Below are 18,050 nucleotides of genomic sequence, written 5' to 3'. Positions count from 1 at the left end.
TATAATTGTTTATTAAAGAAACGTTAATTGAAATAATAAAAGACACGTTAGTCGACAAAAAGCGAAAAACATACAACGTGCAAGTTAGTCAAGTTAGCAATAATATATGATTGTCTGAAACTATGGAAAGTCATAAATATATTGAAACATATATAATATACATATATATTATTTCAATACGTTCGAGGGCCAACATAGGTATTTTAAATATAGAAAAAGACCCAAAACACTTATATTTATATTTAAAAATAACAACGGTTATCAGCTGTCTAGGTGCCATTGTATTTCTATTTTGAGCTGATTTTATATTTATATAAATTAAATACCCTAATTTTAAATATGGCCATGGTTTTCACTGTGGGCTCAAACATTTGGGAATTATTGTAATTATTTAGCATTTTAAGCTACTTATGATTAAATCAAAAAAAATTTTTACAAGCTGACAAATATTTTTATATAATTAACAAAAAATTCACCAACGGGGATTTCTATAGATTTGATATCCTGATTAAATATTCTTAAATCTTTTTACATATAGACTATATATTCGTAAGATTCTTTGGTTTTGCTATGAATGTGTAGTGGCTAAGAAAAATGGAGAAAGGCTATAAGTTTAACCCATATAACTGAATCTGAGTTCATTAATTCACTATTATTCTCTAATATAAATATAAGTGTTTTGGGTCTTTTTCTATATTTAAAATACCTATGTTGGCCCTCGAACGAACCCGCGCCCATTTTTAGTGCGCTTTGATATCTTTAAACAACTGTGTGTCAGAAAGTCTCAACTCTGTTATATGTTTTTTAGCTTATTCTCTTCTTTTCTTAGAAACTCTGTAACATTTGCATCAACGTTTAAAAATAAGTAGTCTGTTCTATCTAAACTATTTCATAAAACATATTCTCACTCATCTTTTTATACAGGAATAATCAATCTTATTTCTCGTTGACAACAGTGTACTGATTGTAATGGTTCTTATTTTTGATTTATAAACTTAAAATCGAGCCGAGATATTGAACTTCAAAGTGGACATTACAAATGCGACATTATTTCCTTTTAACCTATTATTTAACAGACTTGAATTACTTAACTATTAACTTAAAAAATAAAATTAATAACACTCACACAATTAATTAATTAATTTAACTGATAAACCAGAGGACACATAACTAAACTATCAAATGACCCTTTGTCCAGAAACATATATTGGTAAATGGAAATTATTATTTTTAAACTAAATGCAAAATATCTGTATGAAATTATCAATGAGTGCTAAAAACACTTGTACAAATTTGGTATGAACATAAACATTAAATTTACCTTATGTTTTCCTTGAGCAGAAATGATAACGTGGAATTGATAGATGCCAGGAACCGGAGCTGTAACTCTTCCACTGTATTTGTCATAGATATCATCTTCATTTGTTATAATTTTATCAAAAATTACGTCGGCATGTTCAGTTATCGGACCCAGATTTTTCATTAATCCGACAAAAAATGCACAAGTTACTGAATGTAAGATAATTTATAAATGTTTGAAAAAATTTTTATAATTATAATTTCTTATTGGTTGGTCAATATTATAATTATCAAAATTTTAAATACTTGTTGGTCGGTCAAGTTTGAATGATTCTGGACGGTTTGTACGGACAAACAAACCTTTATTTAAGACATTTATATTGCTAGAAAATTGTGCTGTTTTGTTAGAGCATGCTAGTGTTAATTGGCAAACGTTTGAGCCAAGTTCTAAAAAAGTAAAAAGTAATATTAAAATTTACAATAAAAAATGTTAATTGGCAAACGTTTGAGCCAAGTTCTAAAAAAGTAAAAAGTAATATCAAAATTTACAATAAAAATATTTTCAAACTTACTTAATTGCACGCATTTGCTTTGTAGAATAACTAAAATAATTGCCCACACATTCATTTTATTTTAGTTCAAACCAAATACTAAAATTAAACTTGTTTTAAAAAAATATTCAAAGCTGCTATAAAATGGGGGAATTTAACAATGCTACATGAATAAGCTTCTGAATAGGCTGATCACGTTTTTCTTAATGGGCATCGTTAGACCGTTGCACATTTTAACCTCAAAAGGATTTACAAACTTATATGGCTTTCATCAATTTCATTTTGTGTGTGTGTGTGTGTGTGTGTGTGTGTGTGTGTGTGTGTGTGTGTGTGTGTGTGTGTGTGTGTGTGAACGAATAAAAAATAAAAATAAGATAATAAGGTACGAGCCTTAATACGCTTAGGTTTATCATCATGCTTCCGAGTTGATGTTGAAGTAATTGGTACTGGATGGTTAGTGGTTGACGTAGTTTGTCGATTGGTAGATGTCTTGTTCTTGTTGTCATGTTTTGTCTCGATGGTTCCCGATAAATGGAGATTATTATCTAGATGTTGCATGTTTGGGTTTGTGTGTGTATGTGTATGTAGTTTTTGTTGAGGATTGATCTGGTATGATATTGTTGACAGGTTTTAATTTTGCACCTTGTTTTTCTGTGTTTGTAAATGGTTATTCAAGATTTTTATCAAGATGTTGTATGTTTGAGTGTGGGTGCGTATGTATGTATGTATATGTGTTTGCTGTTTGAATAATTACTGAGTTTTCGTAAAGTTTGTTGTTGTGATTGGTTTTGTGTCGGATGTCGTTGATGTGTTTGTTGTTGTTTCTGATGTGGATGGTGTTTGTTTTTTGCTTTTCCCTTTTTTGCGTGTTTGGTCCTATCGGTTTTTTTGAGATGACGTTTGCGGCCAATGGCGTTTTTAGTTCGTTTGTTGTTGGGTTTGTAGTGATGCTGTTGGATTGTTTGTGTGTGAGTTGAATGTCTGTTGATGTCCGTGCTGTGTGATGTGATGCTGTTGATGATAGAGTTCATGTCGAACTCAAAGAGTAGATCATCATCGTCTTTGTCCATAAAAGAGCTGAAATTGAGGTCGACCATGGGGGTTGCGGGATTGGAGTTGGATGTGATGTTGGTGTTGTTCGTTGTGGTAAGTGGTGTGTCGGGCTCGGTTTCATCTATTGATCGTCTGTTTTTACCGTTTGCTGTTGTTCTGGTGTGTTGTTGCCTTGTGATTTGGCTGGTTGGTGTTTTGTATGTATAGTTGTTGTTGGTGAGTTTCGAGTGGGAGGTGCAGGGTAGGTTGTCGTTCGCATTATTGTTGTTATTATTATTATTGTAATCATTGTTGTTGATGTTGTTGTTGTTTTGTTTCTGGTTCTTACTGGAGTTGCTTGTGGCGTTGTCGTCGTTGTTGTTTTTGGTGTTGTCGTCGCTGTTGTTCCGGTTGTTGTTGCGGATGATGGTGTTGATTGTATTGATTTCATTTTTGATGATGTTGTCAATTTTATTCTTGTGATGGTGACAATTTTTTCTCTTTTGGAGGAACTTGATGCGTTCCTCGATTGGTTTTACGTTATCAATCCAGTAAACGGGATTGCTGGGCTGTTAATGGCTATCACTTCATTTTTGGCATACAAATGGGTCTTTAATATGGATCTTATTCTATTGTTATACTCTTTTTGTATCTGTTCCTTCATCATTTGCTGTTGAATTCCTCCCACCTCTTCCATTCCCAAGTATCTGTACGTCTCCTCTACATCAACACCTCTGATATGAGTTTCAGGACGAACATCAACACCATCATTTAGCATCACTGTCTCCTTCCTTATTTCTATGGTGGCACATTTATCTATTCCAAACATCATTTGTATATCTGTACTAAAGTTCTAAACAATCAGTAGTGCTCTTCTTAGTTGATCTTCGTTTGGCATGAATAGTTTCAGATCATCCATGTACAGTAAATGGCCAACACATTGATCATATATTTTATAACCTAACATCTGCTTGTTAAGAATACCAGTAAGTGAAAATAAAGACATGCAGAATAACAATGGTGAAAGTGAGTCTCCTGGAAAAATTCCTCCTTTTATTTGTATAGTGTCTGTGATTAACAAACCTTTGTCGTGGTAGAGACACATTCTGGTTTTCCAGTTAGACATTGAATTTTCAATGAATATTCTGATATCACTTGGTAATTTATATATAGACATTACTTCCAAAATCCAGGATTGTGGGAAACTATCAAATGCTTTCTTATAATCGATCCATGCCATGTTTAGATTTCTTTTTTTTATTGCTGATCTGATAATTGCCATGTTTAGCATAAGCTGATCTTTACATCCTCTCGAAGATCTTTTGCATCCTTTCTATTCTAGAGGAAACAGTTCATTCGCAAATAGGTAGATACTTTTAGATAGGTAGATTTTAGATAGGTAGATATCTTTTAGACAATAAATACGTCACTCCATCTGTCAGCCATTATGGTATAAGTGTTGCATCTTTAATTATTGCCTTGAAAGCCTCTGTTAATGCAGGATGAATCACTGTTAGTTTTTTAATCCAGAAGTTTTGTATTCTATCTGATCTTGAGCTTTTCCAATTTGAAGATTTTTTAATAGCTTTAGTGACTTCATCAAGTCAAGTGTGAGATCTTTCCATTTACTTTCCTTCAAATGATTAAGTGATCTTTTTACATCTGTAATCCAGTCTGCTTCATTTCTGTGATATACCCTATTTTCTAGAATTTGTCTCCAGAAGCCATCAATTTCTATGAAGGAGAATCAATATTTTCTTCTTTCTTGTTTTTTATTTTTCTGTAAAAATTTTTGCTACTATTATTAAACATTATATTTTGTAAAAACTGATCACTACGTCTAATATATCTTCTAAGTCTTTGCGCTTTAGCCTGTAATTTCATTATTATTGTTTTCTGGACTTCATTTAATTTGTCTAATTTAACTTCATAATTTTCACATATTTTAGCCACCTCATCTGTTATCTTAGGACTAGAGTTTCCTTTCATAAATTCTTTTATCAAAGCAAGTTCCTTCCTGTAATTGGCAATTGTTTGTTGTATTCTTTTCTTTCAAGGTTGAATCTTTATGTGTTAATAAGACTCCACTTTTTCATCTTTTTCTTGTGCAATAACAATTGCAATTGTGTAAATCATAACATTTAAATATGTAAGATTAAGACTACTTTTTTCTAATAGATATTTTAAAGTTTTATTTGCTACCTCCAGGTCTTTGGAGTTTTTGTATGGATGTAAAATTTTGTTGACATTTTTTTTTTGTTCATATCTGAGTATCTGATCTTCGATATCTTTTGTTGAATTTTATTTATCATAATTTTAACATCATCTCTAAATTGATCTTTTGTATTTAATTGAGCTGCGGCTATTTTCTGATTATCTGAGGCATCAACTAACTGATCTTGTTGCTGCTGCTGTTGTTGATCATGGGTCTTGGCCATTGAGATCACTTCATTATTTATATCTTTAATCTCAGCCGTAGTTAACTTATTTTGATTTATGATAAATCTTCTCATGTTGCTTAATTTTTTTTTCATGTTGCTTAGTTTATTTTTCTCATGTTGCTTAGTTTTTTTTCTCATGTTGCTTAGTTTATTTTTATTATTTTTATTATTATTATTTTTGTTGTTGTTGTTGTATGTTGAAACATGAGAGTTGGTGGATTTCTGCTTACTCACTGTTTTTGTATATTTTAATCTGTTTTTACTAAGTTTAATAGTTTGAAAATTGGTTCGAAAGTCGCGTAAACTTATGGCGGTCAATAATTTCTTAAATAGTTCTAATTTTAAATATTTAATTATTTTATTTCTGATTTTAAACTTAATTTTAACAGTTAACGCAAGTAAATGCTCATAGTGTTTTAAAGACCTTATAAATGTTATTAGTCACTCCTGGCGTTGTACATAGGCTACGTTAGTCAACAATAACATTTGCACACGTTTATCTCCAAAGGATAATATTAATATATCTCCAAATATTTTAGTTAATAACTCAAATAATAATAATAATTCAATTAATATCGACAATAATTCAATTGTTTGTTGTTGGGGTAGAAGCTGTAAAGGCAGAAAGGGTACACGATGCACCAACGTGCGTGCAAAATATTTTGAAACTTTTCAAATTCGGATAGTACAACAAACGACCCAGATGATGGTTCTAACTCGGAGTTACTTTTTCCACAGCGGCAATCACTTGTCCCACCCTCAATAAGGGGACAAGGTAGATACACCACTTCCTGGTTTAAAACTGCCCAAAACTGTGAAACAATGGGCGACGGCAAACGCGTACTTCCATTCGCAGAGAACAAATCTACCCAATGTCAACAACATCGACAACTTTGCCAACAGTCTTCAATCAGTAATATACGACTACTTCGCTTCAAACTATGGCACGTTGGAAACAAAAACAATTTCATCTGTTGATCAGAACAAGCCAATCAACAAATTGAAGAAGGAGCTAAAACAACTCAAAGTCTTGGGCCGAAACAATCACAACTATGACTTGCAAATCAAAGCGCTTAATAAAGAAATAAGATCAAAGTTATCAGCCTTGAAAGCGCAAAAATTTAGGAAGAACTCAGATATTACCAATCAATTGCAACAAAAATTATGGCCTACTTGTAAAAAGCTGTTTAACCTATCAAATAGTTCGCTACCTTTGTTCAACGTTACAGAATGTGAAAAATTCTTTAAAAATATTTTAAATAATCAGCTCACCAAAAAGTTCCGTTTGCCAAATTGGATCTACACTCCGCCGGATCCATCATTTCCATGCTCTGTTGACCCCCCAACATACAACGATATTTTATCAATCATTCGCAAATGCAAGTCAAGAGCATCTCTCTGCCCTTTAGATCTAATATCAATAATTATTTTCAAAAAATGTCCAATAATTCGCACAATTTTACACCAACTGCTGGTTGAATGCTGGAAATCATCGTCAATCCCTTCACGCTGGAGAAAGGGCCTGACGATATTGATACACAAAAAAGGTGACGACAGCGATCCAGCAAACTTCAGGCCAATAACGCTTCAACCAGTTCTCTATAAAATGTTTTCAACATTTGTCAACAATAGATTATACAAATATTTCGAAATGAATAACATCATCAATAAATCAATGAAGAAAGGTTTCTACCCAAAAGTAGACGGTGTAGCTGAACACACCCATTTATTGTTCCATCTACTGAGAGACGCAAAGAAGCACCAGAGAACTATCATTGTTATTCTTCTGGACTTATGGAATGTTTGGTGAAGTTTGGTGAAGTTAGTCATGATCTCATTTCATCAGTCCTTCAACACCACCATATCTTGGACCAAGTGAGCAATTTAGATCAATATATGGTAATTACTCCATTACTGTATCTGTGTGTAATGATTTAACTCCACCCATTCCGGTGAAACGTGGAGTACTGCAAGGCGATCCCAGCTCTCATTGCTTTTCAACTTATGCTTCAATCCTCTAATGGAAGTATTACATCAAAAATATTACCAACAATGCGGATACATTTGGGGAACAATTGCTAGCCTAGTCACGAACTTGGCTCCAATTTGCTGACTATTCAGCAATCATTGCAAACAGCACAGAGGGAGCCTAAAAACTGATTGATCTCAATCTAGCTTGGTGCCGATCGACGAGTATGAGGATGAGAATAGATAAATGTTGTACATTTGGGATGCAAAAAATCGATGGAAGATATGAACAATTTTTCCCAAAATTAACAATAGATAATGAGACGATCACTCAGATCAACATCAATGATCATTTAACATATTTGTAAAAAATTTATGGCTTCGATTGTAGGAACGCAAAAGAAATGAAGTTACTACATAGTAAACTCAAACAAATACTACTACATTGATGAATTAGATACATCCGTCCAGTGGAAACTTGAAATTCTAAGACGCTTTGTTCCATCCCAAATAATATTTGAACTTCGTATGTACGACATTTCATTGACATGGATAGAAAATACGTTAGGCCGTCTGATAACAAAGACCGCGAGAGATTGGCTGACCATGAGTAAGCAGCTGCGTCGCAGAAATATTATCTTTGCCCTACAAATCTGGAAGCCTCAACGTAAAATTGCTAAAGTGCCATGTTGAAATGGCGAGGCTGAAACTCCGTGGTTACTTTAAACGAAACGCAAGCGATGAAATAACATTTCTCTGGAACGAAACATGTAACACTTACAGAAAAGTTGACAATCTCATTCTGGAAAATGTTGATATTAAGCAGAGGGACTTGAAGCTCTCAAACGACAACACCATCAGAGGGACCTGAACCACCTGTCGATATTGCAGTGTCAAGGAGCTCTGGTCATATCAGTAAATGAAAATATTCACAACTCAGAGATTGCACGATGGTTTAAATCGACAATAAAACTATCCAAAGTCCTTTATAAATTTGTAAGAAAATATATTACACAACAACTGCCTACAAATGCTAACTTTCAAAGATGGGACAAAACAACCAATACGTTATGCCATCTTTGCAATGTGAGACAAATTAATAAACATGTGTTCTTAAATAGTAGCTCAACGGCAGCACTCAAACGATACTGAAATCGCCACAACAAAGTTCTTTCAATAATCATCAACAATATCAAGGCATGTGCTGGTTCGAATATCGCCATCTTCGCCGATGTAGATGATGATGCGAAACGTCCACTATCAGAGCTATTCAGATCGCTTAGACCAGACATCGCCATTCTCAGCAACAATACGATTGAAATACTTGAATTAACTATTTGCCACGAAACAAATTTTGCCAAGTCCAGGCAATACTAACTCGACAAATATACAACCAATCTCAAAAACAACCTTATGAACAATTTTAATCATTATACCATTTTAATAAATTCTTTTGAATTATCGCCCATAGACTTTCACAATTCCTTCAATTTATCTTTAATTAAAATTGACTGGACCGAATATTTTCGACAAAGTTTAATTAGCAGTGTGATATCATTATCATATACCATATATTGAGATCGGAACAATGCGTGAATCAATTTTCATAACTATCATATCATCGCTGTACTTATTTTATTTTAAATGAAGAGTGATTATGACTAACTATGATGATTAGGATTTCAAGAACAATAACAGTTTAGTCCAAAAGCGTTCGGACGTTCCAGGTTGCAAATCAAATAGATCCACAAATTTTTTTTGTTTTTGACCGCTTAGGAAGATGCCATTTGGGAACGAACAATTTTCAAGTCATCTTTTCTAGGCCCCTTCTTGTTTGAGGTGAGCAGTGTGAGTACTAAATTGAGCTGCCCAGTTGCCCTAAAAGCTGTCAAAAAGATTTGTAATTTCTTTTCAAAAACTCAGCAACCATCACTCCAGGACTGCTTGTGTGCAGCACACAGACTAGAGGTTTTCAATTCTATCTTGAATCTACCTTCGTCACCAATGTAACCATCACCACAGTTTTTTAAAAGGTTTCCTGTCACCGGTATTAACGTGCAAAACAAAACAGACGCAGAAAATTTTTAACGTAGAAGGAAATTGCAAAAGCCTTCGATCCACAAAATTTTGCTGCAGCCATCTGAACCTAGTGGCATGGAGCTTCTCGTAGACAGCTAAAAATGACTGCAACTGCAGAGACCTGCCGGTTATCTTTTTATGATAAATGCCGCCTGACACGTGGTTTAACGCGGGTATGCGATTAGAGTTTTTTTCTCTTAGACGATGTGCTATTGCTAACTTTGAGCTTTATCTACTTGGGTTTTGTTGTCAGAGTGTGCTTGCTTCTCTGGGTTTTGAAATCCGAGTTAACCTTTTTTTAGGCAGTTTGATAACGGGTGCTGTCAACCCGGGTCATTTGGTTTAAGCGCCAAGAACTGTCTCTCGTTCTTTCTGCTGTTGTATTACCCATGGAGAGGGAAGAGGACGCCAGTAGCTGGACTTTAGAAGCAGAGCCTGTATCAGGAGGGCATTTTCCAGGATCTATAGTTGCACAGCTGACCAAAGCAATGCAGACCCTGAGACTTATACTCCCTTCCCCCAACTACATATACATAACATCACTACACATTCATACAGTTGATAGTTGATCTGTCATCAGATATCTAATGACAGATCAACTATGACGGTTGCCGTATCTGATGATAGATTGACTATATATATATCATCATCATCATATAGTTGATCTGTCATCAGATATCTAATGACAGATCAACTATGACGGTTGCCTTATCTGATGATAGATCGACTATATATGACTATATATATATATATATATATATATATATATATATATATATATATATATATATTCTGACATTTTTTCTAAAACTCTTTAGTTCTTTCTCTAACTTAATGGCTTTCCAAATATAGCGTGATGGCTCAATGGTTGAAGGCGCCTGGTATGGCTATTGCAATAATTGGGTTCGAATATCCCCGCTTATCATATGCAATGTGTACGATGCGTGGTTTGCACGCCTATTCATATACGCTGTGTGCGTTTGTCGTTGAAACCTCTGAAGCAAACGCTAAAAAGAGAGAGTAAATTTTAACTTTTTTTTACCTTTGAAAAATGAGAAAATAATTTAAAATAAATTACAACAACTTATCAGCCCATAACATAATAATCCAAATACACACATCGTCATATTTTATTATAGGAATCATATGAACACCAACTACAAAACGGACAAATTCGTCTTAAAACAATTAACAAAACCTTTATAAAAATGTCAAACCAAATGCCCTTCTGACAAAATAAAACAACGAATTTATTATAGAAATGCAAAGACATCAAACCTTCTCATGAACAACAACTGCATATATGAATTTACATGTCCCCTTGACGACTGGGCACGTCAGAATGTTTCATATATCGGAGTAACTACAGGCGACTGACCATGCACAAAAGGGAAGGTTCAATAAAAACACATCTAGAACAAACATAATATTGAAACTACAAGAAAAATCCTTGACAACACCAAAATAACATACTGTAATTCTAGCAATTCCCATCTGAAACTAGCCGAAGCCATTCTCAAACAACCACTGATAAACAAACAACAAAAGATTTCAACAATGCTACAATAATAAAATATACTAATAACACCGATGAAGACACTGAAGAAAGTAACATCGACCTAAGTGCTATCAAAAAGCAAGTAAATGATACCGATAAAATTAGCACAATAAAAAATAACAACAAAGCAATAAAAATCGCACCGAAGCCATTAACCCGAACAAAGAAACCATATCATTTGGTAAAGAAGACAGTAAAATTAACAAAAAAACAAAGGCCTGGGTTACGCAAATTTTCTGTATAGATTGCAAAAAGTGGTGGGTTATACAAATTTTCTATATAAACTGCAACAAGTGTTGAAGATAATTGAAAAGGTCCTAAATACTCGAGAATGAGTTTGAAAACTGTATATTATATATATTATATATATATATATATACTGTGCCTCCTATTTAATATATATATATATTTCAAAATTCAACACAACTTTCAACATTGTTCAACTTTTTTATATTTCTTTTTAGTTTATTAATGTCAGAAAAATTAGAAATTTAATTGTTTTAAAAATTTTATTAAATAAATTTGCAGATAGCTATTTCGAGTTATAGATAACTCATCTTCCGTGCATTATATATAGTGTATGTAAGATATTTGATAAAATAAGAAGGAACAAATAATTATTAATTAATATAAATTATTAAAAACAGAAAACGAATAAAATAAATTTAATAACATTAAACAATATAAAACGCGATTTTCAAAATTTTAACGACAAGATTGTTTATATCATGGTTGTTAATGTAAATATCAACGCTCAGCCGAAAAGAAGCGCTTATTAATTTATTTAATTAAATACATATTATTAATATTATTTTTACATGCCAGATATCACATGGCTGACGCTGCATAAAGCATAAATCATGCCAGCATTATGCTGCATGCTGGCATGATTTATGCATCCTGCATAAATCATCCACTTTTTGCTTTAAATTTTTTTTCTGAAAATACTTTAGGCTTAAAGCCTGCTCTTGTGCTGCAATCAAAAGACTCTCGTTTCTATTTTCAGACCTAAACTTTGTAACTATTTTCATATGTATGTTAAATCAATTCCTTTTTTATCTATACTGTTGATAAATTGACCGTGGAGTGATTTACATTTGTATCTATTTTTGTGGTTGCTTTCTTGTAGTTTTTTAAAATCTTTCTTGATAATTTTTTCATGAATGGAGTAGAAACGTTTTATTTTTTCCACTTCCTTTGAAATTGAATATTTCTTTTTATTTTCATCAGCTTTTGAAATTATTTCAACGTGTTTATCTTGTTTTGTTTGAATATAAAAATTGAGATCTATCAAAGATTTTTCAAACGAATCTTCAATTCCAATAAGTCCTCTTCCACCACCTTTCCTGCTAATATATAGTCGGTCAACATCTGCATTTGGATGGTGTGCTTCTCCCATTGTGAGTAATTTTCTTGTTTTTCTATCTATCGCCTGCAGTTCGAGAATACCATAACTGTAAATCATAACCGGAATTTCTAGGCTGTTAATGGCTATCACTTTATTTTTGGCATTCAACTGGGTATTTAATATGGATCTTATTCTATTGTTATACTTTTTTTTATCTGCTCCTTCATCATTTGCTGTTGAATTCCTCCCACGTCTTCCATTCCCAAGTATCTGTACGTCTCCTCTGCATCAACACCTCTGATATGAGTTTCAGGACCAACATAAACACCATAATTTAGCATCACTGTCCCCTTCCTTATTTCTATGGTGGCACATTTATCTATTCTAAACATCATTTGTATATCTGTACTAAAGTTCTTCACAATCAGTAGTGCTCTTCTTAGTTGATCTTCGTTTGGCATGAATAGTTTCAGATCCTCCATGTACAGTAAATGGCCAACACATTGATCATATATTTTATAACCTAACATCTGCTTGTTAAGGATACAAGTAAGTGGAAACAAAGACATGCAAAGTAACAATGGTGAAAGTGAGTCTCCTTGAAAAATTCTTTTTTTTATTTGTATAGTGTCTGTGATTAACAAACCATTGTCGTGGTAGAGACACATTCTGGTTTTCCAATTAGACATTGAATTTTCAATAAATATTCTGATATCACTTGGCAATTTATATATAGACATTACTACCAAAATCCAGAAATAAGGGACACTATCAAATCAATCAATCAATCTTCGTTTCCCGAGGTAGGACGTTGTTTTCTTTGCCATCAACTTTTTGCGCCAAATTAGACGATCAGTTAGTTATATCCATTTCATTTAAATTTAGAGCTTTCATGTCTTGCTCGATTGTTTGCGACCGGGACTTCTTTAGACAGCCTTTGGGACGTGTGCCAGGTACTTCAACATCTGTAAGAGAAGTTATGGCGCTGTTTCCACTTCGTTTGACATGACCAAACCACCGCAGACGGTGTTGCCGGCATTCGTCCTTTATATCATCCAAACCAGCACGACGCAGGATTTCGGTAAATTTGATGTGGTCCTTCAGACTAATTCGTTGCATCCATCGGAGCATTTTCATGTCGGTTCGTTGAAGTTGTTGCTCTAGTTTGGTTGTCATTGGTCATGTTTCTGCACCATATAACAACACTGGACGTATCACAGATTTATGAAGTCTTGATCGTATTGGTAGTGGGATGTCACGCCGCATCAATATAGAGGCAAGGAGATGCCATTCATTCCAGGCTGAACGTATGCGTTAGGGTTAGAAACGGCTGCTTCAGCTGTTCCAGTAAAATCCAGAACATCCCCTAGATATTGAAACGATGTGACTTTCTCTATTTTAATGGCTTCAAAAACAGTGCTATTTCAAATTTGTTGTTGTGGATTGATGCAAGCAGGACAAACAAAATTGGACATTTTAGATAAAGTACCAATAATTTTTGAACAACGTTTGTGACACCACTAACCAGTGATGTCACAAACGTAGACACTTGAATTGTTATCTACACCAGCTTTACAAACTGAACAGGGCCATCGTCCAGTAGCTGTGGATTGGATGGGTTCACCAGTGTTCACTGCTTTGGTTTTGCTGATGTTGACTTTGAATCCATGATCGGCGAGTCTGGTGTTCCAATCTCCAAACATCTGTGCTGCATTCTGCTCAAACGTGGCTGTTAAAACGATATCATCAGCATATACTAGATTCCAAATGTCACCAGTGCGTATCGGTTTTGTGATTTTTTTCATCACAGTTATAAATAATAGTGAACCTTGAATCGAGCCTTGGTGAACTCCAACGCCGATGTCAAATGCATCTGTGTTTCCAACCGTTGTGCTGACAAGAGTCTTAGTATTCGTATACATTTCCATCACAAGTCGAACAAGATATTCTGGAATGAGTTGTCGACGTAAACTCCACCTGATTGCTTCACGGGGAACTAGATCAAATGCTTTTTCAAGGTCTACAAAAATATGTGATAGTTGTTGATGCTTTGCGAGGTACTTCTCTTGCAGTTGCCAAAGGATGTGAATTGCATCAATTGTTGATTTTCCCGCTAGAAAACCAAATTGATAATTTCCGATTGTGATGCACGACGTTAATCTTCTCTCAATGATTTTTTCGACAATTTTTGGGGAGTGTTCTAACAGACGTATACCCCGATATGATGAACAGTTCAATGGATCACCTTTGCCTTTGTATAGCGTATTATTCCTTTCAAAATTCTTTCATCTTCTTTATACGCCATTTAAAAGGTATTTTTGTGATAAAATATTCTCTTATTTTTTTCATTCATTTTGTTGTTTATTTGGTTTTCAATGATACGGCTGTTGTTGTTGCTGTTATTGTTATTGTTGTTGTTATTGTTATTACTGTTTGTGGTGAGGCTTGTGGAGGGGTTGCCATTATCTTCCTGTTCATTGTTGTTTGGAACGTTGTTTTGATGTATATTTTGTGCATTTTCATGATATTTTTTGGTTAATCTATTTATGACTCGATCAATTTGTCTCAAAGAGAAATTATTGTTCACGAGAAGTTTTTGTATTCTTAATATTTTGTGCATTTTCATGATATTTTTTGGTTAATCTATTTATGACTCGATCAATTTGTCTCAAAGAGAAATTATTGTTCACGAGAAGTTTTTGTATTCTTAATAATTCTGAGTTGATGAGTGTATAATCAGAGCAATGTTGAAGCGCTCTGCTAACTAGAGAAAATATAACGCTATTTTTATATTGTTCTGAGGTCTCGCTTTTATCATTAAGACAAAATCCCAAATTGATGTCTTTTACATAAACTTGTGTTTGAAAACCAATGTCATTTCTGGTTATCAGGACATCCCAAAATGGTAGTTGTTTATTGTAGTTATTTCTGGTTATCAGGACATCCCAAAATGGTAGTTGTTTATTGTAAGGGTTCGGTCGGCGTGCCAAAAAGAAAGTGAAAACGGTCGATCGAACTAAGCTCGAGAACGAAAAGAAAAACATGTAAAATATATGCTGTTGACGAACGATTGGCGAGTATAAATAGAAAGAAGTTTATTAGCCAATCACTTGCAACACTTGAGAATATAAATAAGGACAGTCAACAGGCCAAAAGAAAAAAATTGGTTGCAGTGGGTGGGTTAGTTCTACAAATCTAGTTCACGTTCGGTTGTAGTTGGTAATTTACTTCGTTGGGTTGTGGTTTGGTACTTTGGTAGGTAGGTACGCCAAAGCTGGATAAGTGTGAGAGAGGAACTTGGCCCTGTCAACAGCTTCATTTCGGTTAACGCGACCACGTCAGTACTTCGTCGTTGGTAGAGTTCATTTGACGCGTTCTACATCTTCATTTCAGTTAACGCGTCCCGTCAACACTTCATCGTTGGTAGAGTTTCATTTGACGCGTTCTACAGCAACTTTTCTTCAACAACTTCACTCCAGTTAAAACGTCCAAGTCAGCACTTCGTCGTTAGCAGAGTTTCATTTGATGCGTTCCACAACAACGTCTCTTCCACAGCTTCAGTCCAGTTGTTGCGTTTGCGTCAACGCCCGCAACAATAACATTGTCACAATTTTATCATTTCTTATTACTATTGAATTTCTATAGCATTATTATTTATAAACTGAAATTGACTATTATTATGTTATTGTTAGCTCAGGTTATAAATCACAAACTATATTCGATTACTTTCCTGTATTATGTTTGACAATTATTAATATTCCTTAGCATATGTAGTTAACATTTGCTTTCCAGAGCCATTTATCATCGTTATTATTTGTTATCGTTGATGTACTTGAATGATATTATTTCCGTTAGGAACAAGTATTTGATTTTGAGCCGACGCAGATATCGAACCCGACATTTATTATTTTCAATTTCATGGGTAAAGGAAAAAACTGAGTTGGATTTAAATTCATCAATTAGGTCCATCAAGTTGTTTTCATTTTCTACTATAATGAACGTATCATCAACATATCTTACATACATTTCGGGTTTGAGATGTGGTTTCTTTTGGAAAACAGTTTCTTTTAAATATCCCATGTAGAAGTTTGTAAACAATTCCTCTAGAGGGGAGCCCATGGCTACATTATTGACCTGCTGATACATTTTTCCATCGGGAGTGTAGAAGGGAGCTTCTTTTGTGCAGATTTGAAGTAACTGATTTAGCAGATGAGGTTTAATTATTAGTGTATTCATAGCACTATTATATACTTAGTTTAAAATAATATTTATTGTGGCATCAACAGGAACGTTAATGAAAAGAGATTCCACATCTATTGATGATATGATGCCTTATGATGATCTAATTTTTAGTATGTGAATAAATTCTGATGATGAAGAAATGCAATGTTCATTTGGAATATATGAAGTTAGGATGTTGTTGAGCCATTTTTCTACATTATATGTGACTGTTGATATTTGACTAATTATTGGATGATGTGGGTTGCCAGTTTTGTGAATTTTACAGTACCATACATATAGCCTTGTCTGTAGTCTCCAGTTAATAGCGGAATTTTAAGTTCTGTTGAGTTAGCATTGATTTGTCGAATAATTTGGTAAGTTTTTGTTTTAAGCGATAGTGTTGGATTTTTAGTTATCAGTTTAAATTTAGTTTTATCTTTCAATATGTCATTTAATTTAGATAAATAAGTTTTATTGTCTAATATTACTTATAAATTAGATTTATCGGTTTTCAGTATTTTTATATTTTTATTAGTTTTTAAATTTTTAGCAGCAATTTTCAATTCGTTCGTCAACAACTTGCTATTACATAAATTTCGTCTTTTGTTAGATTCTTTTAATAATTCATTGGCTAATTGTTGATTTACTTTTACATTTCCTAATTATTCTTGTTTCCAAATTTCATTTATCAACATCTCAATCTCAATATGTTTATTTATTTGTGGTTTGTTTTTTATGAGGTGACAATTTAAGCCAAGGTTCAAAAATTGTTTTTCATCTATTGTCAACTGATGATTAAGGAAATAATTTTGGTGGGTTGGGAATAAAATGAAAAGAACAAATTTTTTACAACCACAGAGTAGTTTGCATCCATGAAGAGAAAAAAGTCTGTTGAAGCATCTACAACTAATCCTACTGTTACAGAAGCTTCGGCAAGTATAAGTATTTCTACTCAACATGTTGAACATGAGATAACAGAAACGTGATAATATGGACAGCAAAAGCCGGAATATGAATGACAATTCAGTAGTCATAGTTTTTTTCTGAAAAATGAACAGATTTCAACTGAGCCTGCAACAGTTGAAATTGCTAAAACCTTTTCTAGTAAGATTTTGAATGCTGGGTTTATCAATGATATGGAAAATTTGCTAAAAACCTTTTCTAGTAAGATTTTGAATGCTGGGTTTATCAATGATATGGAAAATTTGTTGGAACATTTATTGATGATTTAACAAAAAAATTTGTTAGAATCGCCATGGAAACCATCAGCTGACTACAAAAAGTCACTTTCACTTCGCAAAAAAAGCGATATTTTAATCACTTTAATCTGGAAAATACGAATGGTTATTCAGATAATAAAAAAACTGTAATGCAAATATTGTTAATTATTTTCATACCACCTGACTGCAGGATCTCACAAAAAAGTAGAACTTCAGAACCTTGTTGAACAACCAACCATTACAGGTGTTTGCTAAACCGTTTGGCAAAGATGGAAATTTAACAATGCATGACTAAGCAACATGCCACAAAGAAGCTGTGAAGCTGGGAGGTTT

At 33.6% G+C, this 18,050-nt stretch overlaps 3 protein-coding genes across 3 annotated transcripts; 1 reads left to right on the top strand and 2 right to left on the bottom strand.

Annotated features, from left to right (window-relative positions):
* Positions 1 to 261: 261 nt before the first annotated feature.
* On the bottom strand, positions 262 to 4,122 carry HELRODRAFT_175937 (hypothetical protein; the record flags this gene model as incomplete). Its single annotated transcript, XM_009023301.1, has 6 exons — positions 262 to 297; positions 1,322 to 1,509; positions 1,660 to 1,746; positions 2,749 to 3,281; positions 3,422 to 3,698; positions 3,966 to 4,122. The coding sequence occupies 6 exons, from the start codon at positions 4,120 to 4,122 to the stop codon at positions 262 to 264; spliced, it is 1,278 nt and encodes a 425-aa protein (XP_009021549.1).
* Positions 4,123 to 4,395: 273 nt separating this feature from the next.
* HELRODRAFT_175936 (hypothetical protein) lies at positions 4,396 to 5,461 on the bottom strand (the record flags this gene model as incomplete). Its single annotated transcript, XM_009023300.1, has 3 exons — positions 4,396 to 4,616; positions 4,721 to 4,899; positions 5,085 to 5,461. The coding sequence occupies 3 exons, from the start codon at positions 5,459 to 5,461 to the stop codon at positions 4,396 to 4,398; spliced, it is 777 nt and encodes a 258-aa protein (XP_009021548.1).
* Positions 5,462 to 5,959: 498 nt separating this feature from the next.
* On the top strand, positions 5,960 to 11,228 carry HELRODRAFT_175935 (hypothetical protein; the record flags this gene model as incomplete). The annotated part of the gene is made up of 5 exons (XM_009023299.1): positions 5,960 to 5,969; positions 6,091 to 6,797; positions 9,068 to 9,259; positions 10,223 to 10,317; positions 11,057 to 11,228. The coding sequence occupies 5 exons, from the start codon at positions 5,960 to 5,962 to the stop codon at positions 11,226 to 11,228; spliced, it is 1,176 nt and encodes a 391-aa protein (XP_009021547.1).
* Between the last annotated feature and the right edge of the window lie 6,822 nt (positions 11,229 to 18,050).

This window comes from Helobdella robusta (genome assembly GCF_000326865.2).
Source record: "Helobdella robusta unplaced genomic scaffold HELROscaffold_35, whole genome shotgun sequence".
Lineage (NCBI taxonomy): Eukaryota > Metazoa > Annelida > Clitellata > Rhynchobdellida > Glossiphoniidae > Helobdella > Helobdella robusta.
This window is presented reverse-complemented; position numbering and strand designations above follow the sequence as displayed.